This window comes from Manis javanica, chromosome 3, assembly GCF_040802235.1.
Source record: "Manis javanica isolate MJ-LG chromosome 3, MJ_LKY, whole genome shotgun sequence".
Classification (NCBI taxonomy): Eukaryota; Metazoa; Chordata; class Mammalia; order Pholidota; family Manidae; genus Manis; species Manis javanica.
Window position 1 is genome coordinate 38,371,585 of NC_133158.1, and position 25,742 is coordinate 38,397,326.

At 51.5% G+C, this 25,742-nt stretch overlaps 1 protein-coding gene across 5 annotated transcripts in view; it reads right to left on the minus strand.

Annotated features, from left to right (window-relative positions):
* The window catches only part of CFAP100 (cilia and flagella associated protein 100), a 56,968-nt gene that overhangs the window by 22,536 nt on the left and 8,690 nt on the right, over positions 1 to 25,742 (minus strand). For 3 of the 5 annotated variants that reach the window (XM_037023705.2, XM_037023704.2, XM_073231166.1), the window contains exons 3-12: positions 17,817 to 17,897; positions 8,656 to 8,756; positions 6,245 to 6,437; positions 5,600 to 5,667; positions 5,360 to 5,523; positions 5,073 to 5,153; positions 4,279 to 4,460; positions 3,704 to 3,830; positions 2,677 to 2,719; positions 2,437 to 2,588 (exon numbers count right to left, since the gene is read on the minus strand). In XM_037023705.2, coding sequence (XP_036879600.2) covers positions 2,437 to 2,588; positions 2,677 to 2,719; positions 3,704 to 3,830; positions 4,279 to 4,460; positions 5,073 to 5,153; positions 5,360 to 5,523; positions 5,600 to 5,667; positions 6,245 to 6,437; positions 8,656 to 8,756; positions 17,817 to 17,897 — 1,192 coding nt within the window. Of the gene's footprint in view, positions 1 to 1,455; positions 1,785 to 2,436; positions 2,589 to 2,676; positions 2,720 to 3,703; positions 3,831 to 4,278; positions 4,461 to 5,072; positions 5,154 to 5,359; positions 5,524 to 5,599; positions 5,668 to 6,244; positions 6,438 to 8,655; positions 8,757 to 17,816; positions 17,898 to 25,742 lie in introns of those variants that run through there. The other 2 variants (XM_073231167.1, XM_073231164.1) reach the window with 2 other exon arrangements.

Below are 25,742 nucleotides of genomic sequence, written 5' to 3' on the forward strand. Positions count from 1 at the left end.
TAGCTCTTTTTTTATTTTGTTCATTCAGAATTGTGTAGTTTTCTTCACAGAGATCTTGTACACATTTTGTTTGATTTATACATAAGAATTTCATTTTGGGAGTTGCTAAAATAATTGGTATTGTGTTTTCAATTTCAAACTCCACTTGTTCATTGCTGCTATATAGGAAAGTGATTGATTTTTGTATACTAACATATTTTGTAACCTTGCTGTAATGGCTTACTAGTTCTAGGAGTTTTTGGTTGATTTGTTCAGATTTTCTCACAGATAGTATCATCTGTGAACAAAAACAGTTTCATTTTTTTCCTTCCCCATCTGTATACAAGCATCTCCCACTTTCTGAAACTTTGAGTTATGCCACTTTGCTTTTGTTAAAGACCTACATCAGTACCTGTTTTCCCTGACTGAAAGAAATATGACGAGGATTTTTGCTTTTACAAAAAAAGGTGAAAAGCAAAAATAGCATTCAGCATTTGCTTTGCAGTGAGCTGTTACATGGGCAGCACGCACGCTGAGTGTGAGAGTGGCCGTGTCCAGCCCCCTCCCTGGGAGTCACACTCAGCAGAGGCAGCAGGCCACTGGAGCTCTGAACTGGGTCTCTGAGCGTCTGTGCCTTATCTCGACTTATTTTGTGTGTCCATTAGCAAGATGTGTCCCAAGGTATCATAAAAGCGTAAAAGAGATTATTTGTGCCTGGAATGCTAAAATAAAAATTTTCCATATAGAGAATGGGGATTGCTCCTTTGCTTTGTATCATTTTGGTTTACAAAAGGTTTCATATGTATGTTCTACTTTTGGATAGTGGAGAAACCTGTATATTTTATTTGCTTTTCTTCTTTTATTGCATTAATGAGGTCTCCTGGTAAGGTGTTGAAAAGCAGAGGACATCTTTGCCTTGTTCCTGATCTTAGCAGGAAAGCATGATGTTAGCTTTAGGGTTTTATCAAGTCAAGGAAATTCTGCTGTATTCCTAATTTATTGAAAGTGTTTTTATGAAAGGGTGTTAGATTTTAGCACATGCTTTTTCTGCATCTATTGATATGATCATGTGTTTTTTCTTCATTAGCTTGTTGATGTGACTGATTATATTAATTGATTTTTATATGTTGAATCAGCCTTGTATACCTGGGAAAATCCCACTTGGTCATGGTATATAATTCTTTATACATTGTTGAATTCAATTGATAATATTTTGCTGAGGGTTTTTACATCTATGTTTATGAGAGATGCTGGTCTGTGGAGTTAGAAGTACTCCCTCTGTTTCTACTGTCTGAAAGAGACGGTAGAGAATCGGTGTAGTTTCTTCCATAAACATGTGGTAGAACTCACCAGTAAAGTCATCTGGGTCTGGTGCTTTCTGCTTCAGAAGGTCATTAATTATTGGATCAATTTCCTTAATAGATAGACATATTCAGATTATTTGTTGTATATATTTTTTAAGTGTTTATTTTATATATATATATATGTATGTACTTATTTACTGAGAAAGGGTGGCTGAGTTCATGGAAGTAAAATGTGTACAGACTGTGACTCCCTTGGAGATAAAACATCAGTGCTCTTTTGGCTGGTGCAGTTATGGAAGTGGCTCAGCTGGCCGATGACCGATGACCGACAGCACCTCCAGGATTCCACCATGTACGTGTGTGTGTGTTCTTTTGTCAGGTTCTTGAAACCTGGCAGGTTGCCTGCTTCTCCCCAGCTCATCTCGTGCTGTCTCTGCTGCCTCCCAGCTTTCTGGGAGACAATCTTGCCCAAATGATGGTTTCACATCATTTTGGAGTCTCCTGCTAGGAGGGCAGGACATGGACTCTCAAGAATATGGCTCCCCTGGGATGTCAAAGCCTTGGGCCAGCCTCTGCCTCAGGGCATTTGCACTTGTTTTCCTTTTGCATGGAGCCCTCATCCAACAGATCCATGTGGCTTTCCCTTGCTCAGAAAGTGCCTGGCTCAAATGACTTTCCCCTGGATGCCTCCCCTGCCTTCTCCCATCTGCTTCAGACCCCTTACATCATTCTGTTTTCCAGCGAGCATGTGTCAGTACCTCCAAGTTGGATGTGTGGTCCTGTCTGTGGTTTGTCTTCCCCACTGAACATTAGCTCCGTGAGGCATGGCCTTGCCTTATCCTTGCAGGGCGTGACCCGGGATGCACCAGAACCCACCCAGGGGGCATGTCCTTGGCGATGTCCCACCCTGGGTGCAGGCTGCTCCAGGGCAGGGAGGGGACCAGCCCTGTGTGGCTCCACCCACCTGACCCCTGTCCCCCTCCCAGGCTCCTGCCCCAGAGGACACGCCCTCTCCCTGGAGCCCTGAGGTCAGGGCCAAGGCTGTGGCAGGGGCCGCACTGCCTGGCTCCCAGTGTCTGTTGGCAGTCGCAGGATGACAGCCAGTGATGGAGCCCACCTCCACCCACCTGAGTGGTTCTGGCACAGGACCTACATGCGGGTCTGGGTGTTTCTCAAGGTGAAGTTCAGCTCCTCCAGCGTCTCCTCCGTCTCCTGTGTGTTCTGGATCAGTGAGAGGTTCTTCTCCTCTAGCTCTGTGAAGATGTCCAGGAGCTGCTGGGGCTCCGTGAAGTATAGCTCCAGCTCCTGCAAAGGGACCCATGTGTGCAGGCAGGCTGGGTGGGTCTGGGGGGAACCAGCTCCCACAGCCCCCACGCAGAGTGGGGCCACTGACCTCCCCATTGCTGTCTGTGTCCTCATTCAAGGTGGAGTTTGACCTGTAGAGAGACATGGGGTCAGGGCAATGCTGCCCAGCCTGGGGCGCAGAGGTCTGGCGCTGGGTGTCCGACCCACCACAGTGCAGAGGTGGTGCTTCACCCTTCAGTGTGGTGGGCATCCTCCAACACTCGATAGAAAGACTGACCTCCCCAAAGAAGAGGTGACTCTGCCCACTGACTGCCTTTGGCTCCTCTTCTCTGGGCTCCAGCCTGTGGTCTGCCCTGCAGAATGTGGGCTTGCCAGCCCCTAATCACACATGCCAATCACTCTCTCTCTCTCAGGGCTCCCCATAGGGCTCTCCAGCCTTCCATCCCTCTGGTCCAAGGGGGTCCAGACTCCATGGGACAGGTCAGCACCCTGGCAGTGGCCCCGGAAGCAAATTCATAACAGCCATCTGAGTCTGTGGTCGGTGACCCCCACATTCACACACTGTGACTATGATTACCACCCTGGCCAGGGGCTGCAGGGGCCACCAGGGAACCTGGAACCCTGGCTGAGAAGGACAGCATCTGGACAGACTCCTGGCTATGTTGCTAATAGACAAAAGGGAGATGGTGCAGGGTCAGCAATCTTGTGACAGGAAGGATGGGTATAAAAGTCATCTTGGCCTGTATTTAAGTTGAATCATAAGGAGATGCCAGTACTGTTTTGACCACAAAAATAGCAACTTTATACAGTGCCCTTTGATTCTATGTGCCCGCCTGGCTGTCTATCCTTCACATTTGACTGTCCTCATTAGCACCCAAGGAGGCTACCTGGGCCTTAAGTTTACCAAATCAGATAGAAACAAACATTGAGAAATGCTTAGAAAACATCTTTGCAGGCTTAAGTCAGATGGCACACCCTCAGATTTGGGAACAGCCTCAGCTCATGCCCTCCCCCTCAGGAAGGCTTGGCCTGTCCAAAGTACCCTGGCCTGCAGCCATCATGGAGGGCTCCCCACTAAGCCCCAGATGCCTCCTTGGCCCGGCAAGCCCACTCACCCTTTGGAATCCAGCCCGCTAGCAGTGCTGGGCTGGCTGGCCTGCTGGGGGCTGATGTAGCTGCACTGGGCCTGCCCCAGCTGCACCATCTGCAGAAACTTTGAGGGCCTCTTTGGGCCCTGACCATCTGGAAGAAGCAGAGGAATAGTTTCCATGTGCCCCAGCCCTGGCGGGGCCCCTCCAGCCTGGGGCAGCCTCGTACCTTTAAAGCCTGACTTGCTCTTGGTCCCTAGGCCTATAAGAAGCAAGGGGGGAGTCCCAGGGGGCTTTGGCTGGAGCCAGGCCTCCAGTGACTCTGCTTGGGGCACAGGGTTCCCCAGGACCCTCCCAACTGTCTGCCCTTCAGCTGCAGAAGGCAGGAGGTGCATGGGAGGAAAGCCCCTCGGGTTTGAGTTGAGAGCCAGCCACATCTTCCCTGAGCAAGTGCTGGGGCGGAGCCACGAAGGGCTAGCTACCCCTGGCTGGAGCTCTGCAAGGTAGGAAGGGGCCTAGTCTGTGGCCTGGACGCCTCTGAGGCCCCTGTCAGCTGAGCACCGGGCATAGGTGGGCTCAGGGAGCCCCTGCTTTTCTGTTACCTTTGTCCCCAAGTGTGGGGAACACAGTGCTCTCTTTGGGGGCCTCGGTGACCTCCTTGGCCTTCTTGAGAGCCGAGTGCTTTCTCTCCTGTTCTTCCAACCACTCCTTGGGCGACAGCTTGTACAGGAAATCCTTGTAGGCCTTGTAATGGTGCAGAGTGTCTTCAAATTTGGAGATTTCACTAGACCAGGGAGGGCATGGGTGAGACCAGGCTCTGCCTGCTGGGAGACCCCTCCAGAGGCAGCCTCTCTGCTTGGCCAGGCCGGGGCACTCCTTGTCCTCCTGGCTGACAGGCAGGGGAGGAAAAGGATGCCCACCCTTCCGGGGACCAAGGTGGGCTGCACCTCCTAGAGTCAGAGCCCTCTGTGACTTTCAAGTTTCAGTAGAACCCAGGGGACTGTCTGCCCCTGTCAAGGTGGAGCCAGGGGTTCCCTGAAGCCCAGTGGGCCCTGCCTCCTGGTGGCATGCCCCTGAATCTCTCTAGGCTTGTCACCTCATCTGTAAAACGGGCAGCAGCCGCCCGCAGGCCTAGCAGCCCCTGAGAAATTGAGGTGTCAGAAGTGAAGTGATGAGGTTTGTGCTCTGCAGGGCTCCCTTGGCTACAGGGGGAAGCGGAGAGGTGGGGGCGGGCGAGGACTCCAAGCCAGCCTTGGACCCAGACTGCCCTTACCGGTATTTTTTTTTTTTTGGTATCGTTAAAGTACAATTACTTGAACAACATTATGGTTACTAGACTCCCCCTATTATCAAGTCCCCAACCACGTACCCCATTAAAGTCACTGTCTGACTGTACCTTTTGATATTCATTATCTGGGTGGTCAGATCCCTGATCTCAGTGATCTTCTCCATCTTAGCTTTGGTCTCTTTCTCGGCGCTGGGGGGTGGGGGCAGGGAGCCAATCGTAGACTGTTAAACTGGGGCGTCCACACTCCCTCAGGCCACGCTGGGGGTGGGGGAGCTGTCAGGGGTCTGGGTCACGGTCAGGGTGGGGGCAGGGCGGGGCGGGGCGTGTCCGGGCCGGGCAGGCCGGGCCGCACACGCCCGGGCCCCGTGCAGAGCGGCCTGAGGCCGCAGGCTCACGTGCTCAAGGCCTGCCCCGAACTGCGGTCACTGTCCCTGAGGAACTGGTCGAACTGAGAGGCCGCCTTCTCCAGGGCCTTCTCGGCCCGCCGCAGCTCCGCCTCCTCCCCGGCCGCCAGCGTCTCCAGACGCTGCATCTCTCTCCGCTTCACGTCCAGGGAGTACTGCGGCCACCAGAGCGCGAGTCACACTCCTCGCCGACGGCCCTGCTGCGTCCCCCGCGGGCGCGGCAGCGCCTACCTGGATGAGAAATTCCTGGCGCTTCCGGTGGATGTAGTTGTTTATGTTTTCAGGGTCCCCCTTCATTTCTGCAATGAAAGGAGGGAGGCTCTGGGGGCGGAGGGCGGTGGGCGAGGGAGGGAGGACGGGCACCCAGCCAGTTAGTGCGGGGCCAGTCAGCCGCTCCTGCGGCAGGGCTCCGTCCCGAGTGAGCCCGGGGCCTTGGGACATAGAGCTCCGAGACCAGCAAAAGGAGCGAAGGCTCAGCTAATGTATTACACCCTCCAGGGTGGGGGCGGGGCCAGGTGGGAAGTCCTTTCATGTGTCCGCCTTGAGCCTCTCTTGCTGCTGCGCTCTTCTCACCTGGAATGAGACCGGACAACCCCCGCCCTGGAAGTACCACCCAACTGGACTTAATAAGGAAAATCCTTTTGGCCAGGACCGGAACGGCGCGGTGAGAAAAAATGGGGCAGTGTGATCTCTACTCGGGGTGCCCTATGCCCCCAGGGCCCAATTTGGGCAGCATCTAAGTCTAGACTGCCAGGTTTAAACCGGTGGGAGGAAATTAAGGTAGGCATCTGGGCAGCCCTCCAGAGTGCAAGCAGAGGAGCAGCACAGCTGGGCCAACCACGAAGGCGACCCCACGTCGGGGCCGGGGAGCGGCACCTCTGGTCACCGAGAGCTTCCAGGCCGTGTGGTCTTGGACGGCGCGCAGCCGCTCCGCCTCGGCGCGCACCTCCTGGTCCTCCGACTCGTCCTCCAGCTGCAGCTCGCGCCGCAGGCTGCTGTGCCTGGCCGACACCTTGAATGCGCAGGTCATCTTCTCGTGCACCCCCAGCAACTTGTTCTGCTCGCGCTCCTGGAGGCGGGGGTGGGCGGGGTCGGGCAGGGCCAGCCTCCACCGACCCGCGCCGCGCCGGGACCAGTCTCCTCCCCTCTGCGTGGCCCGGCCCTAGGGTCGCGGGGGCTTGTCTTGGGGGAGGGTGTGCACACTTGGCCTGGAGCGGGTGCACACGCGGTGGTGACTTGCTAAATATGACAACTGGAGGTTCAGGGAAAGTGGCTCAAACCCAAAACCCTGTTTGATCTGTGATTTCCATAGTCGGTACTGGCAGCCACGCGGTCGTTGGGGGCCTGCTCTTCTCCACCTATTCCCCACAGTGCTGGGGGCTCCCGCTGCCCACCCCAGGGCTGCAGAGCCCCACAGCCCTTCACTTGGGAGGGTCCCGGATGGGGGCGGGGCTCTGCCTCCCGGAGGCTTGATGGAGGCCTCTGGCTGCAGGGGCCCCCCAGCCCACCCGATCAGACAGGCCGCCCTGTGGACTCTCGCCTGGCCCTGGTACAGGCTTTTCCAGGGTCAGTTCTATTTCCGGCTGGCCCCTCCAGCTGCTAAAGAAGGCTGCTTCGGGACAAAGCTTCCGTACTGGGCGGAATAGAGCCTGAGGCCACTAGTCTGCACATCCGTGTATAGTAGCAAAGGCTGGGAAATGTCACCCGCCAGGGCCCCAGTGGCAGAAGACACTGCATTTAGAAGACACTGGGTAGCTGCTCCGGGTCAGTATTTGGGGTGGGCTGGCAGTGGGGAGGGGTATGAGGTGGGGGACTGAGCTGGAAGTGGGATAGGATTGAGGTTGCAGGGCTTGGCTGGGTCACGGGAGGGGTGTGTTGTGTTTGGCACCGGGTGGGGGGGCTTTAGGAAGAAGTCAGAGGTGCCGGGTACCAGGGCTGGACTGGGAGAAGAAAATCAATCCTGTACCGGTGAGGCAGGAGAAAGGGCTCTAAGGAGAAAGGTGTGTGTGTGTGTGTGTGTGTGTGTGTGTGTGTCCCAAGTGGAGAAAGGTGTGTGTGTGTGTGTGTGTGTGTGTGTGTCCCAAGTGGAGAAAGGTGTGTGTGTGTGTGTGTGTGTGTGTGTGTGTGTGTCCCAAGTGGAGAAAGGTGTGTGTGTGTGTGTGTGTGTGTGTGTGTGTCCCAAGTGGAGAAAGGTGTGTGTGTGTGTGTGTCCCAAGGGCTCTAAGGAGAAAGGTTGTGTGTGTGTGTGTGTGTGTGTGTGTCCCAAGTGGAGAAAGGTGTGTGTGTGTGTGTGTGTGTCCCAAGGGCTCTAAGGAGAAAGGTGTGTGTGTGTGTGTGTGTGTGTGTGTCCCAAGGGCTCTAAGGAGAAAGGTGTGTGTGTGTGTGTGTCCCAAGGGCTCTAAGGAGAAAGGTGTGTGTGTGTGTGTGTGTGTGTGTTTCTGTGGCCCAAGGTGTGTGTGTGTGGCCCATCCCGGTTACAGGTGGGAGGTGTTGGGGGGCTGGAGGACATGCCCTTGACCGTGGGTTGGGTTTGCAGTGGGAGCCGTGGCTCTAAGGTATCTTAGATGCTGAGCCCTGAGTTGAGGGGACAGAGTCAGCCCAGGAGGGAGCCTGGGACAGTGGCCATGCCTGGGCATTGGCAGTGTGTCCCAGAAACATGGCTGGTGCTGGCTACTTCCCAGTGGGGACGCCCGCCGGGTGCATCCTTTCTGAGCCTGGCTGCAGTGAGCCTCACTATCAGGGCTGTGGTAGGGATGGGCTGTCTGGACACTTGGGCTCCTGAGAGGGGGAGGCAAAATAGACTGTGCTGGGGCGCAGAGAAGGCAAGGGCCAGGGTCAGGGCTGGCCCCAGGACTGCCAGACCTGCTGAGGGTCACACATCTGTGTGTGTGTGTGTGTGTGTGTGTGTGTGTGGGCAGGGGGTTCTTGGGGGAGGTGAGAGGATCCCTGAGTCTGAGATGGGCATTGAAGTATGGGTAGTCTTAGGAGGGAATGGCATCTCACAGGCAGATGAAGGTGTGGTGTCCGAGGTTGTGACCGCAGCCCTCCAAGAAGCCCACCCTGACACAGGCCCATGAACAGTGGGGATGAACATGGGTGAGGCGGTGGGGCAGGTCAGATGTGAGAGAGGTAGGCAGTTTCTGCTGATTTTATAGGAAATGGTGAGCTGTTGACTACTCTAGAGGCAGAGTCACCTGAGGAAAGTGCTCTTCTGAGAAGGGCAGTCTGGCTGCTGCTTATGTGAGGGAGGGGAGAAATGCGGGCAGGCCTCACTCCTGGATACTCACTGAGCGAGCCTTACTCTGCTCCTGATCTCTGAGCAAGAAGAAATCCACATCCTCAGACATGTGGAAAGGGTTAGCTGAACGGTCGGGAGCGGCCACAGACACTGGGGAGGGAGATACCTCGTTGGAGAGATGAGCCGGCTCTTCCAAGCAGTGGTCTGTGCCTCTGGGGTCCCGGTGCCCTCCCAGCCCAGCGCTGGGAGCTTCCAGGAAAGCATGAGCCAGTGGTGAATGTTCTCTTGGATCCAGCCATGCCTGAAGTCCACCCCTGGACCTTCCAACTCCATAAACTCACCTGTCTGGTTTAACCTAGTGAGACTTGGCTTCTGGCCCTGGCACCTGGAAGACACCTCAGGAACCCAGCCCCTCCTGTGTGTCAGAAATCTGTTACGTCCCTGACCCTCTGTCCTATCCCATTTCCAGTGTCGGGAGGGGACTCTACCCTCCACCTCTGCAGAGGAGGGACAGGAGAGGAGGGAAGCAAGAGCTGTATGTAAATGTGGGGCCTGGTGGCAGGGGTCTGCTGATGCTGACCGGAGGCATCTGCCTACGGTGGCAGGGGGATGGGGCAGGGCCAGGGATGGGAGGCAGTCTAGGTGCACAGGCTTTGTCTTTACAGGAGTCTTATTCTCCACAAGCCTCCCACAGTGAGCCTGCACTTTGGGGTGGAGGGTGAGGGTGAGGCTCAAAGTGTCTGAGGCCTGGGGAGGCACGGCAGGAATCTGGGGGGTGGGACCTGCCAAGGACCCCAATTCTGCCAATGCCCCCACCCCAGGTGGCAGGGAGGACAGAACCCAGAGGGCACCAAGCTGGGGGCTTAAAAATATGGTTGCTTTCTCCCTTTACCCTTGACTTAGTAGAAACTCCATTCATTGTAAAAAAAAAAAACAAAAAACACTAAACAAAACAAAAAATTCTAGAAAGTAAGAGAGACTATTATTTAAAAAACTCTACTTTGATAACATTTCTGGGGGTATTTTTTCTAGTACTTTCTCAGCACAGTTTTAATAATTTCATATCTTCCTTTAAAAATAAACAAACCACGTCACCACCAGCAGCTCCCTGTGAAATGGCTAATTCTTTGTGGGCCCTGTGAGCAGACATTAAGGGCTGTGGTATCGGCGTGCACTGACCAGGCATACGTAGTAGCCACAGCCGCCCTGGGCTTCCGCCCCGTGCCATCACTGACTGGCTCTTTGGAACCGATTTTCTGGAGGGAGGGTAGAGGCCAGGGGCTGGGAACAGTTTCCAGGCTTCAGAAACTTATGCTGACTGTCTTCCTAGAGGTCTGTCCCATTTTACACCCCCACCAGCAGAAACAAACAGGTCACCGCTAGAGGGATCAGAGAGTGTCAAAATGGCTCTGCACAATTTGCTGATTAATTACCGAGAGGAAAGGAGCTTTGCTCAGGGAAGCCTGGCTGCCTCTGCCTTACTCAAGCCATCAAAGAGAACATCAGTGCAAGTGAGAGGAGCTGGCATTACCCCTCCAGTTCGACCCCAGAACATCACTTGAGCATTCCTGCCTGGGACGCTTCGTCTACATCCCCCCGTGAAAATTTATAAAGGGAAACCCCAGTAAGGTGGAGTCGGGAGCCCACGCCACTCCACATCAGTTACAGGAAGGAATCATCAGCTGCAGGTCCCCCCACAGGGAAAGCTGGACACTGCATCTCCTAGGAGACCAGGGACTGGAGGCCGTCCTCACCCTGAGCCCCCCTGCCTTTCTCCAGGGCAGTTTTGTTCAGAACAATCCCTCCCAGCTCCTTCCTGCTCCATAAAACAATATTCTCCCACTTCTTTGGTTGGATTTGCCTATGGCTTTGCCTTAGCTTAACACATCCAGGATTGCAATCCTTTGCTATTCCTGAATAAACCCATTTTTGTTGGTAAAATAACTTCTATTTTTAACACTGTCATGAAGAGGGGTTGGAAGCCCAAAGTCATAGGCATTCTACAAAATCTTTGTACTATTCTTCCAACTTTTCTGTAAGAATCAAATCCTGTCAAAATATTTCAAGACGTGAGCTATGGTCAGAGTGAGAATATAGGCAGATCATGTGCCCCTCGGCCCCCCAGATGGGAGGAGGTCAGCCAGGGCCTCCAGGCAGAAACCAGCCTGGCTTCTGGAGGAGGGGCTGACCTGTGTGTGGGAGAGATGGCTCAGCACAGCCCAAGGTCCATCAGGGACCTGTGGACAAGAAGGACAGGTGGGACAAGGTTCACGCAGCACGGCACAGAAAGGGGGCTGTTACAGGCCTTGTGCGGTTTGGTTAGGAGAGGGGACCTTATCCCATGCCTAATAACGATTTCCCTTTCCGCTCTTTGGTTCTGACAGAGAGATTCTGGAAGGGATGGCCCAAAGGCCTGGCTGTCAGCTGCACAAGGCCAGGGAGGTGGCTAGGGATGGTGAACCCAGACAGGGCCTTCCTCCTCCACGAGGCCAACCCCACACCCCAGAAATGACATAACGTACATTTAGAAATCACAGGCAGCTCTGGGCAGAAGGGATGGGGCTGGTAGAGGAGAAGAGTTAGGAAGCTTTAGAAGAAGGAAGGCAGATGGGGTGGGGTCAAGGGGCGTGGGGGAAGGGGTGGCTCTGGGCAGCCGAAATGGGGCAGAAGGGGCAGGACAGAGTTGCCATGGCCAGTCCCCTCCTCGTGTCCTCACCCCACTCCCTCCCTCCCTGTTCCTGGCCAGCTACCCAGGGCAGAGGCATGTGCGCTAAATTTAGAACCATGAGACTGAGCTGAGTCGGGCAGGCGGGGGCAGTCAGAGCCTTAATGCCCCCAAACTGGACAGTGGTGTGAATGTGCCACACGTCCTGTGTCTCCACCAAAAAGAGTATGAGAGTTCGCAAACACGGGCCGACTGAGGACTGTATGGGACCTGATTTCCATAACAACCCCATGAAGTGGGAATTATTGTTGCCCCCAGTAAGGAAACTGAGGCACAGAGGGGTAAGAGGCTCACCCGAAGCCATAGAGCTGTATGTAGCTAAGTGGAGATGGGCTTCTGCAAACAAATTACATTTATAATCAGCTGAGTAGGGAATGCTTGCTATTGATGTGAAGATAATCATGTGTCATGTGAAGGTGAGCCCACAACTGCAAATGGCATTTGGAGCAAATCATTCCAGAAATGCAAAGTCTGTTTAACATTGCAATCAGCGGTGTAACACACCCCATTAACAGAACAAGGGAGGAAATACCCTTGCAAGGGGTGCAGTAAAAGGATTTGATAACATTCAAAACTTATTTGGAATAAAGTCTTAGCAACTTAGTTTTAGAAGGGGACTTACCCAATCTGATAAAGGGAAATATGGGGAGCTGAGTAATGGCCCCCAAAGATGTTGCACCCTAAATCCCAAACCTGTAACTATACATAGTAAAGGGGCCTTTGCAGACATGATTAAGGACTCTGAGATGAGAGATGATTCTGGATTATCCAGATGGGCCTGAAATAATCACGAAGGTCCTTATGAGAGAGAGGCGGGAGGGTCCGAAGCGAAATGAAGAGGTGTGACAACAGAAGCAGAGGCTGGAAGATGCTGCTGGCTTTGGAGATGGAGGAAAGGACCGTGAGCCAAGGGACGCAGGCGGCCTCCGGGAGCTGAAAAGGAAAGGGACAGATCCCACCCTCCAGCCTCCTGAAGAACACAGCCCTGTGGACACTTGATCCTAGCCCATTTCAGATCTTTGATCTCCAGAACTGTAAGACAGTAGAGTTGTGTTGTTTTAAGCCACTGACTGTATTTCTGGCGATTTGTTACAGCAGTGGTAGGAAATGAATACAGGAATCTAAAGAAACCTCTAGGTGGAATATTGACTGTTTCCCTCAAGATTAGGAAGGAGGCATGGATGCCTATTCAATATTGCGCTAAGGCAAGAAAAAGGCATAAAAGGTACAGGATTGGAAAGGAAGGGAAGATAATGTCTCAAGGTGACAGGATTGTATAGCAGAAAATCCAAAGAATCTGCAAACAAAATGGTTGCCATTAGTGTAGAGATGGTTTGTAAATCTTACTGTGAAATGAAAGCAGAACTTTTAGAAGATAAATTAATGGATATCTTCATGACCTTTTGATTTAGCAAAGAGTTTTAAAACAGGACATAAAAGTACAAATCATAAGGAAATGATTGGAAAATAGAACTACATTAAAATTAGGAACTTTTGTTCATTAAAAGGCACTTCCAAGAGACTGAAAAATTCTCCAATCCACAGAGTAGGGGAAGGTATTTGCAATTCTTAAAACTGGTGAGTGGCTTGTATCTAGAATATATAAAGAGCTTCTAGAAATCATTAAAATGAAAAGACAGCCCCTCCCCCCCCCGGCGTGCCGGCGCCCGACTGGCCTGGCTCCCCTCCCCGGCCCCCGACGGGGCAGGCGGACTGCCCTGAGGAGGTGGGGAGGGGAGGGGGCTGGGCCGGCCAGCGGGTGGGTGACGATGCCGAACTTCTGCGCTGCCCCCAACTGCACGCGGAAGAGCACGCAGTCAGACCTGGCCTTCTTCAGGTTCCCGCTGGACCCGGCCAGATGCCAGAAGTGGGTGGAGAATTGTAGGAGAGCAGACTTAGAAGATAAACACCTGATCAACTAAATAAACATTATCGATTATGTGCCAAACACTTTGAGACCTCAGTGATCTGTAGAACTGTAAGTCATGGGAAGGCTTGGTTTTTGTGTTTCCTTTCTCTGTCACTCACTCAGTATCTGGTTGGAAATGTAAATCTTTATCTGTTAATGTTGGAGAGTATTCTTATACCCTACCACTGTTTTTTTTTTCTTTTTTAAGATGAAGACAAATTTGGAACTGAATAGTATGTTTTGTTCTTAAAAACCTGTTTCTTTACCTCTCTGTTTCTGATGCCCCATTCCTACTCAAAAGAGATAGCCATTTTTAAACTTCTTATGTAGCCTACAGAAAATTTTAGATGATTATAAAAGTATATATTTAAGGTAAAGCAAGCATTTTTATTTAGAGCAGCTTCTCTAGAGCTTTTTTATGAGTGAAGTCTTCATCAAGAAATTGAGCTCCTTGTTTTCATGTTCTTGTATGTACTGTTAGAACCAATCCTTAATTTTTAGGTGCTAGAAGGAAAATCATACAATTAATATGAAAAAACTTCCATCAATAATTTACAATTTCGTGTCAAGACCTAGGTCTTTCTACTCATGAGAGAAATTAAAGAAGATACCAATAAATGAAAACACATCCCATGCTCATGAATAGGAAGAATTAATATTGTTAAAATGGCCATCCTGCTTAAAGCAATCTATAGATTCAATGCAATTCCTATCAAAATACCAACAGCATTCTTCAACGAACTAGAGAAAATCATCCTAAAATTCATATGGAACCACAAAAGACCTCGAGTAGCCAAAGCAATCCTGAGAAGGAAGAATAAAGCTCCCCAACTTCAAGCTCTACTACAAAGCCACAGTAATCAAGACAATTTGGTACTGGCACAAGAACAGACCCATAGACCAATGAAGCAGACTAGAGAGCCCTGGTATAAACCCACACATACATGGTCAATTAATATATGATAAAGGAGCCATGGACATACAATGTGGAAATGAGAGCCTCTTCAACAGCTGGTGTTGGCAAAACTGGACAGCTACATGCAAGAGAATGAAACTGGATTATTGTTTAACCCCATACACAAAAGTAAACTTGAAATGGATTAAAGACTTGAATGTAAGCCATGAAACCATAAAACTCTTAGAAGACAACATAGGCAAACATCTCCTGAATATAAGCATGAGCAACTTCTTCCTGAACCCATCTCCTCGAGAAAGGGAAACAAAAGCAAAAATGAACTCATGGGACTACATCAAACTAAAAAGTTTTTGTATGGCAAAGGACATCATCAACAAAACAAAAAGGCATCCTACAGTATGGGAGAATATATTTGTAAATGACACATCTGACAAGGGGTTAACATCCAAAATATATAAAGAACTTACACACCTCAGCACCCAAAAAGCAAATAACCCGATTAACAAATGGGCAGAGGATATGAAGAGACAGTTCTTCAAAGAAGAAATTCAAATGGCCAACAGACACATGAAAAGATGCTTCACATCACTAATCATCAGGGAAATGCAAATTCAAACCACAATGAGATATCACCTCACACCAGTAAGGATGGCCAGCATTGAAAAGACTAAGAACAACAAATGTTGGTGAGGATGTGGAGAAAGGAGAACCCTCCTACACTGCTGGTGGGAATGTAAGCTAGTTCAACCATTGTGGAAAGCAATATGGAGGTTCCTCAAAACACTAAAAATAGAAATACCATTTGACCCTAGAATCCCACTCCTTGGAATATACCCAAAGAATTCAACTCCTCAGATTCAAAAAGACATATGCAACCCTATGTTCATCACAGCACTTTTTACAGTAGCCAAGATATGGAAGCAACCTAAGTGTCCATCTGTAAATGAATGGATAAAGAAGATGTGGTACATATATACAATGGAATACTATTCAGCCATAAGAAAGAAACAAATCCTACCATTTGCAACAACTTGGATGGAGCTGGAGGACATTGTGGTCAGTGAAATAAGCCAGGCAGAGAAAGACAAATGCCAAATGATTTCCCTCATTTGTGGAGTATAACAATGAGGCAAAACTGAAGGAACAAAATGGCAGCAGACTCAGAGACTCCAAGAATGAACTAGTGGTTACCAAAGGGGAGGGGTGTGGGAGGGCGGGTGGGGAGGGAGGGAGAAGGGGACTGAGGGGTATTATGTTTAGTACACATGGTGTGAGGAATCACGGGGAGAACAGTGTATCACAGACAAGGGACATAGTGGATCTCTGGCAACTTGCTGCACTGATGGACAGTGACTGCATTGGGGTATGGGTGGGGACTTGATAGTATAGGTAAATGTAGTAAGCACATTGTTTTTTCATGTGAAACCTTCATAAGAGTGTATATCAATCATACCTTAATAAAAAATTTTTTAAAAAATGAAAAGACAGACAAACCAATAGAACAGTGAACAGAAGCCAGGAACACGCATTTCACACCACAGATTCATCAATGGTTCAAAAATACATGAAAAGGTAGTCGTCCTTGTTGGTCACATGTGACATGAGATGCTAATATATATTCAAAGGGCCAAGTAATGTTAAAAGTATCGACAGCATGCCAAGTGTTGGAGAGGATGTGGTGCATCTAGCACTCTCACATCTGTTGGTTGGACTGTGACTCGGTGTAATTGCTCTGGAAAACTGTTCAATGAGGGTTCATTGCAGTACTGCTAAAAACCAGAAACAACTCAAATATTCATCAAATCAGGACCGAATAAATATGTTTTTGGCCCATGCACACAACCTAACACACTCAGCAGCAACAGAGGAGGGACCTCCTGCTCCCGGCACCTCTCAGACATGATGTTGAGTAAAAGCAGCCAGAAACAAGAGAGAATAGGGTATGATTCCATTTATGTGAAGTTCAAGAATGAATGACATGATTCTGTGGTGATGGCAGAACAGGAATTTCTGTGTGGACAAGAATGTTCTAGATGGTGAATGGCTTGGGGTACCAAGTTGTATATACCTTTGTCAAAATGTTTCAAACTGTATACTTGATATTTGTGCATTTCACCATATTATGAATTATATGGTGAGGGAACCAAACCAAACCCAGACCCCTCACCCTTAGTGTGACGAGCAATTCACAGCATTCAGCATTCACACAGCATTCATGGGCTGAAGAAACTGCTGGGTGAATGACTGATGGGAGCTGTGACAGAGGGTCAGGCAGACATCCCCTGAACCCACTGATCCCTACATAGCCAACATCAAGGTAGCCGGATGCCCACGCAGCAAGGATACTTGTGGACAAAGTGGAATATGGATCCTATCAGGCATCTGGGGTTAATGTCCAATGAAAGGAAATATGAGAAACAGAGAAACAGTTTCAGTGACAGACACAGGCAGGAAGCAAACAGATGCACACAGAATAGGGGATAATCTACAGGATAATTAACAGCATTTCTCACCAAGTCATGACACAGACAGTGGAAGGAGGTTGGGGAGGGGCTCTGCTACATTAGAAGAGACTGATACTTAGATCTCATTTGAATCCTGATCTGAACATACCTTCCATACGAGGACATTGCAGAGGTAATTGGGTAGATATGACAGTGGACAGGTTAATTTCATTGTGGTCTCACCAGGAAACATCCCTATTTCTGAAAAAATGCCTTCTGAGGTGGGTAAGGATGAAATGACATATCTGGATTTTACTTTAAAATATTCTGGCAGGGACAAAAAGAGAAGGATAGAAGGAAGAGATGGAACAAATGTGGTGAAATCTCGTCCATGTCCCCTCTGATGGGGGGCTTGTGCATTTACTGGGCTTTAGTCTCTTCTGGGAAGATGTGGATTTTCATAATGGAAAGAAAGAGGAAATGGGGGGTGAGATGGGGTTTGGGGGTCAGCCTGTGAAGGACAGGCCCGCACTGCCCAGCTGCACACGCTCAGCAGAGGGATCAGACTGACTGTAAGCCTGGGGCCATGGAGCAAGCCAAGGTGTGGCAGTGCGAGGCCTCAGAGCATGCTGCACAGGCAGCTGGCTGCCTACTCTTCTTTCTCCTAATACTTAGCAGCCATGTGTCTAATTGGAAATGACACTTCTCAGCCTCCCTTGCAGATACGGATGGCCAGGTGACAAACTTCTGCCCAATGGAATGTAGGCAGAAATTGCTGGATGGGGCTTCTGAGAAGGATATTTTCCCAGGAAGGGCTGAGCTGGCTGGTAGGCAGCTTTGCCCTTCCCTTTGCTCATTCTCCCTGTCTGGAATCAGATGTGATTGCTGGAACTGCAGCAGCCATTTTGTGACCATGTGATAACCTTGGCATTGAAAACCCTAAGGCTGGAGATGGTTGGACCAGAAAGACTTGGGACCTGGTCATCTGGACGATTTCTCAACTCTTTGTGGAGCCCTGGACTGCTTCTTACATTTCCCATTACTAGAGGAAAAATAAATCCTACTTTGTATACATTCCTGTTATTTCATATCTCATTAACCCAGTTCCTAATGGAAACAGAAGCATTTTCCTCTGCCCTTTGTGCTGGTGACTAGGTCTGCAAAGGGATGGTTTAACTGCCACCAACCCGGGCTTCCACTCCAGCTTGAGGATTACCTTTGCCTTTTTTCCCATGTTTTGCCTTTTTTTCTTCAGTGCGTGGAGAACTGCTGTCTGTGGATGATCCCAGGCTGTTCTCTGGGGAGACACAAAGTGAGGGCCACGGCAAATGACTCTTCAGTTCATGATGGCTGTGAACACAGCATGAGGCTGGGGAGAGATCCAGACACACTGGGGCTCTGGCACCAGCGTCCTCGCCTGTCTGTTGACCGGGCTTTGCAAGTCACCCAGCTTCTCTGAACCTCAGTTTCCATGTCTGAGATGATCACACTGACTTTTTCTGGGGAGCTGTGAGCTGCAGCAAGGCCCCACGTGCACGTGCACCTGGTGCACAGGGGTGTGGTGCCTTCCCTTTCGCAGCCTTCCATTTGCTCCTTAGGAGTCGTGCCAGACCGTTTGATGGGGGAGCCATGGCCCCTAAGCCCTCTGCCTACGGTGGGCCCAGAGCTTCAGCTGTGAGCCTGCCAGAGCTTCCCTAGGGCTGCAACCAAAGCCTGAGAGATCCCCATCTCCTTATTTTTCTCTCTTCAACTGGTACCCTCAGGGAAGGAGGCATTTGGTCGGATTCTTCCTCCTACCCTAAGGAATCATCTGTAGCTTGGAGATACCAGGCTATGCCAGCCCAGAGGGGCAGCCAGTCACTGGCAGATGGGCTGGGGTTTTCCAGAGAGCCCAGAGATGTATGCTGGTGAGCGGCTCAGGGAGCCAGGCCAGCGCAGAGGAGGGTGACCTGGGGTAATGAGGGCAAAGACATGGCCTGGGAGGTGGGGGACCTGACACTGAGGGACAGACTCTGAGCAGCTGAGCAATGGGGTGCATAAAAGGGAGGAAGAGAGGGGTCCTGAGGCTCTGGCAGGAAGGTCAGGGCCTGGGCCTGAAAATGCAAATACCTCCTGGGCCAAGCTGCATAAATATAATGGTAAAGGGGGGAGGCAGTAAGAGGGTGCTGGGGCCTGTGGGAAACTCAGGTGCTAAGCTGCTGAATCATCCTTTTCTATCTTTCTTAGTAGCTATAGGGGAGTCAAACTTAATTAACCATATCATAAACTTCAGAAGATACCACTGTTATCGGAACCCTAATAAAATCGAACTTTTTTCTTAATTGAAGAGGCAATGAAGATACACACCAAAAATTTTCTAACAATGCAGGCTTGACGTGTCAGTGTGATGAAAAGCCCTCACTACCAGATTTTGTCTTTCTAACCAGAGGTATTTTGTGCACACACACTTAGGTGCCCCTTGCTTTTTTTACTAAACAAATGCTTCTGCATTTTTTTCACATGTCATAACATGGATGAACCTGCGAATATTATGCTCAGTGAAAGAAGCCAGTCATAACAGGACAAATACTGTATGATCTCACATCAGTGAGGTCCTCAGGGTAGACACACTCCTAGAGACAGGAAGTAGACTGGGGGTGGTCCCGGGGCTGTGGGAGGGAGTAGGGAGTGTTTAACGGCCACAGAGTTTCAACTTGGGAAGTTCTGGGGGTGGATGGTGGGGATGGTTGCACAAAAATGTGAATGTACTTAATGCCAGTGAACTGTACGATGCAAATGCTTAAAAGGGTAAATTTTGTTATGTATAATTTACCCCGAGCTTTTAAAAGTTAAAAAAAGAAATACATTTGCTCAGCTACTTAGCCAGGTCCCCTGGTGGGCCCTGAGGTTATTTCCAGTCTTTCACAATTTCCAAATTTGTGCACCAGTTCCAAACGGAGCGGGACTGTTTTCCTGCACACCTGGAACTCTGCCGTTTGCCAGGTGATAACCAGCATCTCAGTGTGAATTTGCATTTTTTAACTGCAGAGAAGATTGTGTGTCTTCCTAGATGTTAATGATCATCTAGGTAAGATGCTTCTCTCTGGGAATATCCTTTGTGCTTTTTTCTGTTGGTATTTGTAGTTTTAACATGATTCTCGAGATACTTTGTCAGTTAAAGGACGTTGGCTCAGCTGTTTGTCAGCACTGCTGAAAGTACCTGTCCTCCAGATGACCTGTCAGTTCCGTTTGGACTGTTTATTATATATTTTCTGTAGAGGACATTTTACTGTTTGCTTGGTGAGATGCTTTGGGGTGTTGTGCCTTGCCTAGAAAGGCACTCCCCATACTAAAAAAATCCATGCATTAAAAAAATTCTATTTTCTTCTGGTGTTTGAACGAGGTAATATTTTTTAAATTAAAAGTTTTTAAGAACATAAGCCTACTTCTAGATAATTCTCCAGGAAACAAAGAAAGGCAAGCTGGGTGCAAAAGATCCTTATTTTAAGAAGTGATAAGTATACACCCCTCTCCCCAGGCAATGGGGGACTTGGGGTGAGCTCCGGTGCACGGTGAGGAGAGGAGGTGCCAGCTCTCTGGGGGGCCACCTGCTGACCCGCTTGTCCTCAGACCAGCCAGTTGTCCCCATTTTCCTCCACAGAGCCACCTTCTCTGCACTAGGCGGGCTGCTGCCTCCAGCTGCAAGAGGGGTGGGTCCCCATGGTGGGACGCAGTCCTCAGCCATCTTCTTCTCTCACCCCAGGACTTAACACCTTAACTGCACACCACTGAGCCCCCTCCCTGCTGCCGGTGCCCTCCTGTGCCCACTTTTCAGTCCACCTGCCCCCTGGCTCTGGGCCCCCTCCTTGGGGCCTTGTCTGGCCTCCTTGACCTCTTGCCACCATCCCAGCAAAGGATGATGGATTTCATCCTTCATGGGCTTTGCACCAGGGTGCTCTGGAAATATCCCCTTGCTCTCTAGGCCCTCAAGCTCTTCAGAACTGCTCCTTCTTTCTTTCCAGGCTGGAAACATGCCCAGGTAGGTCCCCCAGGCCCACAGACGCCCTCCATGCAGGATCAGCCTCTCCTAGAACTGCCTGGAAATGGAGAAGCCCAGTCACCCAGACCCTGTGAATTAGTGTGCATCCGGACAAGCTTCTCAGCCAACTTGAATGTGCAGTGAAGTCTGAGAATCTCTTGAGCACGGTCCTGTGCCAATCCCAAGCTAGGCACTAGAGGACACAGAAGCAATGCAAATTATGAGGATTTAACTGTGTCCAGCAGAATCCAACTAGAAGCAATTGGAAAAGAAAAAGAAAATCTTTCTTTGGAGACTTTCACTTGAATTTGCATTTGGGTCAAAGTTCTAATACTGGTTAATGATTTTGTTTCATAACATGAGATTCTCTGATCAATTCTGCTTCCAAATAAGTAACCTCACTGTGTTATATTGCACACTGTAAATGTAGTCCACACACCCTAGCGCTATGGTCTGACTGGCGTGGGAGGAGATGGGTCGGGAGTACGGGTGCAGCTCCCTCCCTGCCAGGCCACCCTCCCTGCCCACACCATTGCTCCTTGAAGGACGGAGTGGTCCTCTGTATAGCTTCCCGTTTTGGGTTCTGGAATGTGCCCCTCAGAGCTTTCAGGCCCGGGATGGACAAGGCTCCTGCTGCTCACAGCTCTGCGTGCCCCTCAAGGCCTCCGCAGCCCCTGTGAACAGTCCCTTCCTTCCGCGTTCCTCCAGTCACTCCACCTGGACCTGCTGGGCTCCGCTGGGATTCCTGATGACCGCCCTTCCCCAGCTGCTGCCCCTTTCAGACCACTGTGTCCCTTCTCATTTCCAGACACCCCTTGAGAGCTGACCAAACTCCCCTCTCCACTTGCTGCCCCTGCTGGCCCCCTCGGGCTTTGGGCTTCACCTTTCACTCCACCAGGCTCTCCCCCTGGGGGTCCTGAAGGCCTCTCCAGGGCCCGTCCCTATGTGCTCCTTCTCGAAGCCCTGCCCTCTCGGCTCTGGTCTCCCCTGGCCTGTCTGGCTGCTCCCTTGTTCCCCTTTGCACACTTCTCCAGCTACCAGGGGTCTTCAGCCTGTGTCCTGGGCCATTCTCTCTCTCACCTGTGACCATGGCTTCAGTTCCCACCTCTGTGCCGCTGACACTCACATCTCCCTCTGCTCTCCCTGTCTGCAGGCTCCATCAACAGCTGCCTCTTCAGTGTCCACTTGGCAGTTCCCACGGGCACCCGAACCAGGGAGCCCCCCGAGCCCACCTGAGCCCCCTGCCGCCTCCTCCTGCTCCCCCCAGACCCACTCCTCCCTGCTCTTCACCACCTCAGCAAACAGCTCAGGATCCCCAGGGGTTCTTATCTAAGAGACTAAGTTTCCCTGGTGCTCCCCTCTCTCCCATGCCCACCTCCAATCAGGCCCATGTCCCATGGACCCTCCCAAAAAGCACTGAATCCACCTACTTCCCTCCAATCCAGCTACTACCACCCTCATCTCTGCCATGGTTCAGCTTCTGTGACCCCACACCCACCTTAGATCGCAGAACTGATCATATGTTTCCATTCTTCACAGCAGCCACCACCTATGGCAGCCCCCAATGCCCCTGCCTCCTGGCACTCACGCCCTTTGGAGCCCCTCCAGCCCTGAATCATGACTGTGTGACTGACTGTGGTCACCGTAGAAGTGACGATGTATGACCTTTGAAGCAGGGTCAGAGAACACTGTGGCTCTGCCTTGCTCTCTGGGGTCACCTGCTCTGGGGAAGTCAGCCACCATATTGGGAGGACACTCAAGTAGCCCTGCGGAGAGGCCTTGCGGGGAGAAATGAGGCCTCCAGCCAGCTGCTGTGTGAGTAAGCCTGCTCGGAAGCCCATCCCCAGCCCCAGTCAAGCTTCCCAGTGACTAAAGATGAGACATCTGAGCCAGTATCACCAGCCTGAGCCCCTCATGAATTCCCGACCCTCAGAAACTGTGAGCTAATAGATGTTTACTACTGCTCTAAGCCACTATGTTTTGGGGTACCTTGTTACCCAGCAATAGAGAATGGCACTTCCTTGATGGCTTCCCAGGTCTTGTAGGACCAGGATCTGGATCTCGTGGTCTGGGAGACCCAGTGGGAGTCGCCCAGCCCCCTCTACAGTTTCGTATCCAGTTAAATGATCCCCCTCAGCACCCTCTGGCCACCCTAAGGCTCTCATGGACCCTTGACCAGGGTAAGCTTCTCTGAGAGGCAGGCATTGCCACGTGCAGTCCCCTTTGCCCCTTCACCCCACCCTGGCCAAGCCCCCCTCAGCCCACACCTTTCTGTCTGCTTTCTCTGGGGGCCTCTTGACCCCTCATCCAGACCTCATGCTGTCCCAGAGAGGGCCCTTCCCTCCCATGTCACATCTGCCATTATTTAGGGGTCACCTTCCTTTACAGGACAGGGAACTCCTTTAGGGGACACCTTCCTTTGCAGGAGACTCCCTGAGGACAGGCACACTAACCATGTCTTTTATTTCTTGTGTTTGATGCTCTGACCTCTAGGCCTTGCTGACCCTGGAGGGACTGACTCTCAGGGTTGGCCAGTCCCTAGAGAGAGTAAACTGGCCTAAGAGTGTGCTTTTCAAATGCAAACAAACCAGTCCGGAACCCACAACCCCACCATCTCTGTCCCGCTCTCACCCTAGGGGCTACCAGCACCCCTGTCCCTATCACCCAGGGTCACATACCAGGCAACTCGGGACAGCCCTGTGCTCCAGAGCCTGACGTGATTGACACCAGCCAGCCCTCGGCCTGCTGACCCGACCTCACCTCTTCCTTCTGTGGGACCACAGCCCAGGCTCTGCCCACAGCATCCCGGCTCCCTCTGCCTGCTGACTGACCTGGCACTTCCCCATGTGGCCCTGGGCGGTGTGCCCAGCCTCCTGTTTCCAGGGATCTGTGAGTAACGAACTGTCTTTCCGGGGTATCCTCTCATCTGTTGGCCTCACAATCCCGGCATGATAATGAGACCAACATTTTAAAGGAACAGGAACCATGCCTGTCTCATCATCCATCTCCGGGCCCCCAGCACCTGGTCAGTGACAATGACCGAGATGGCCCAGGCCTCTGCATGCCCACCCCGGGGGTCTAGGGCGCTGCTGAGGGACTTTGGGTGTCTCTGGGATGGAGGGGACAGGGCGTGGTGATGAGTCACTCAGCGCCTGCCTGTACTTCCCAGGGTGGGGTGCAGATGCCTTCCTGGAGCCTGCATTCTAGACAGACGGTGAACAAAGAACAGTGCTGGGTGATCCTGTAAACAGGCCCAGGGGAGCTGGCATCAGAGCAGAAACCCGAGGGACATGACCAGTTGGCATGGGGTCACTAAGGCGAGAGAGCAGACAGGGCCCGTGTAGCCGTCCAAGCCCTGGACAGGGTGGTGTAATGAGGGAGCACATGGGGCAGTGCTGGAGAGGTGGCTGGGCTCCCGTGAGTCACAGAGGGACCTGGAATTCAGTATATGAGCAGTGGAAGTCACATGAAGGGCTAAGCAGGGGAATGGCGTGATGTGAGGTGATCTAGAGAGCTTGAAGGCTGGTATAGCCGAGCTAGGCTGGCGGCAGCTCACGGGGAGGTAGCCACGTTGGGCCTACAATGCTGGGGGGCGGAGAGAAGGCAGGGTACCTCCCAGGCTGTTGACTGGGACACCTGGGTGACAATTTTACACTGGGATGTTCGCTGACAAGTGGGGAGGGATTGGAGCTCACTGTGTGCGTGTGAAGTTTGCCTGCTAAAGACACACAGCTGGTGCCAAGCAGGCACCCACTGGGCATAGGTGTGGAGTTCAAGGGAGGGCCCAGGCTGCAGATTGGAATCGGGGGGTTATTTTCACATCACTGAGATTGGAAAGTGTCCTAAATTCGCCGTGGGTCAGAGGAGCTGGGATGTAGTCAGCTCTGCTGTGCACACACATCAAATGTGCACACATCAGGGCTCCCTGAAAACCCCTGGGGGTGACAACACTCTGTGGCTCGGAGGGACTCAGCTGGGAAACCTCGTTAGGGTCAGAGCAACCCCCGTGGGTTGGATTAGGCCTGCAAAGAGGTCCCATGAACTGATTTCACTTTCTTTTTTTAATGTATACATATACACATGCACAATACATACTAGGAGCCTGTGTCTAAATAAATCTAAAAGAACTGTCTCATCATAAATGCAATTCTAAGGCTGAGCTATTTATTGTCAGGCAACATTGTTTTTTTCTTAGTGTCATATAAATAATACTCATCTTAAACTCAGTGAAATGCAGTGCGGAAGCATGAGGCTCCGGAGTGTCTGAGGACCAGCAGGGGGCAGGGGGACCTCACAGGGTCAGGGTCAGGAAGAAGAGCAGGGCAGGCGGGGAGTGGGGGCAGGCGGGGCGGCAGCACCTGGGGGCTGAGGGGACAAGAGGGCGTGGAGGTGACTGTCACCTGTTTGCCACTTGGCTCTGTATTTAGCTGACTCCCCAATCAACATGGCAGAGGTCCCCTAAAGCTAGCTGTGGTGTGACTCAGTGACCCCTCTTCTACCATATGGCAGAGAATCGCAGAGACACATGGAGCAATGCGCGGGCAGGCTGTTGGTGGCAGCTCGGATGGGAAAAGCCGAAGTAGCCCTCAGTAGATGTCTAGTGAAAGCTGCTACGTCATGCCATGGATAGCGCTGCAAACTTAAAAAGCACAGAGCATGGCTGTGTACAGACTGAAGCTCTCTCACACCTGTGGGGGATGGTCGCACAGATCACGCCCACCGGCCTCAGCCTCAGGGCCCCGCATGGCCTGCTTGCTGAGGCCTCATCCCCTCCTCCACCCTCTGCCCCAGCCACGCAGTCCCCTTGGGTTTTGCTCCCCACCGTCCCCCACCGGTCCCTGCCCCAGGACCTTTACACAGCTACCTCCTGTGCCTGGATGTGCCTCCTCTGGCCTTTTGCAGTGGGCTCTGGCTCTCTCAACTGCTGCCCAAGGGGTCCTCTCAGACGCCCCAGTCAAAGACTCACACACACCAGGGTCCCGACACTCAGATCTGAGCCTCAGGAGGTGGGTTTGCCCACAGCTGTGCCTGCCATAGCCCCTGGTATCCAGTGAAAATATTCAACAGATTGGGAGAAACAAAGACGTGGAGGGTATGACCGTTCCTTCCCAACCCTGGGGTGCA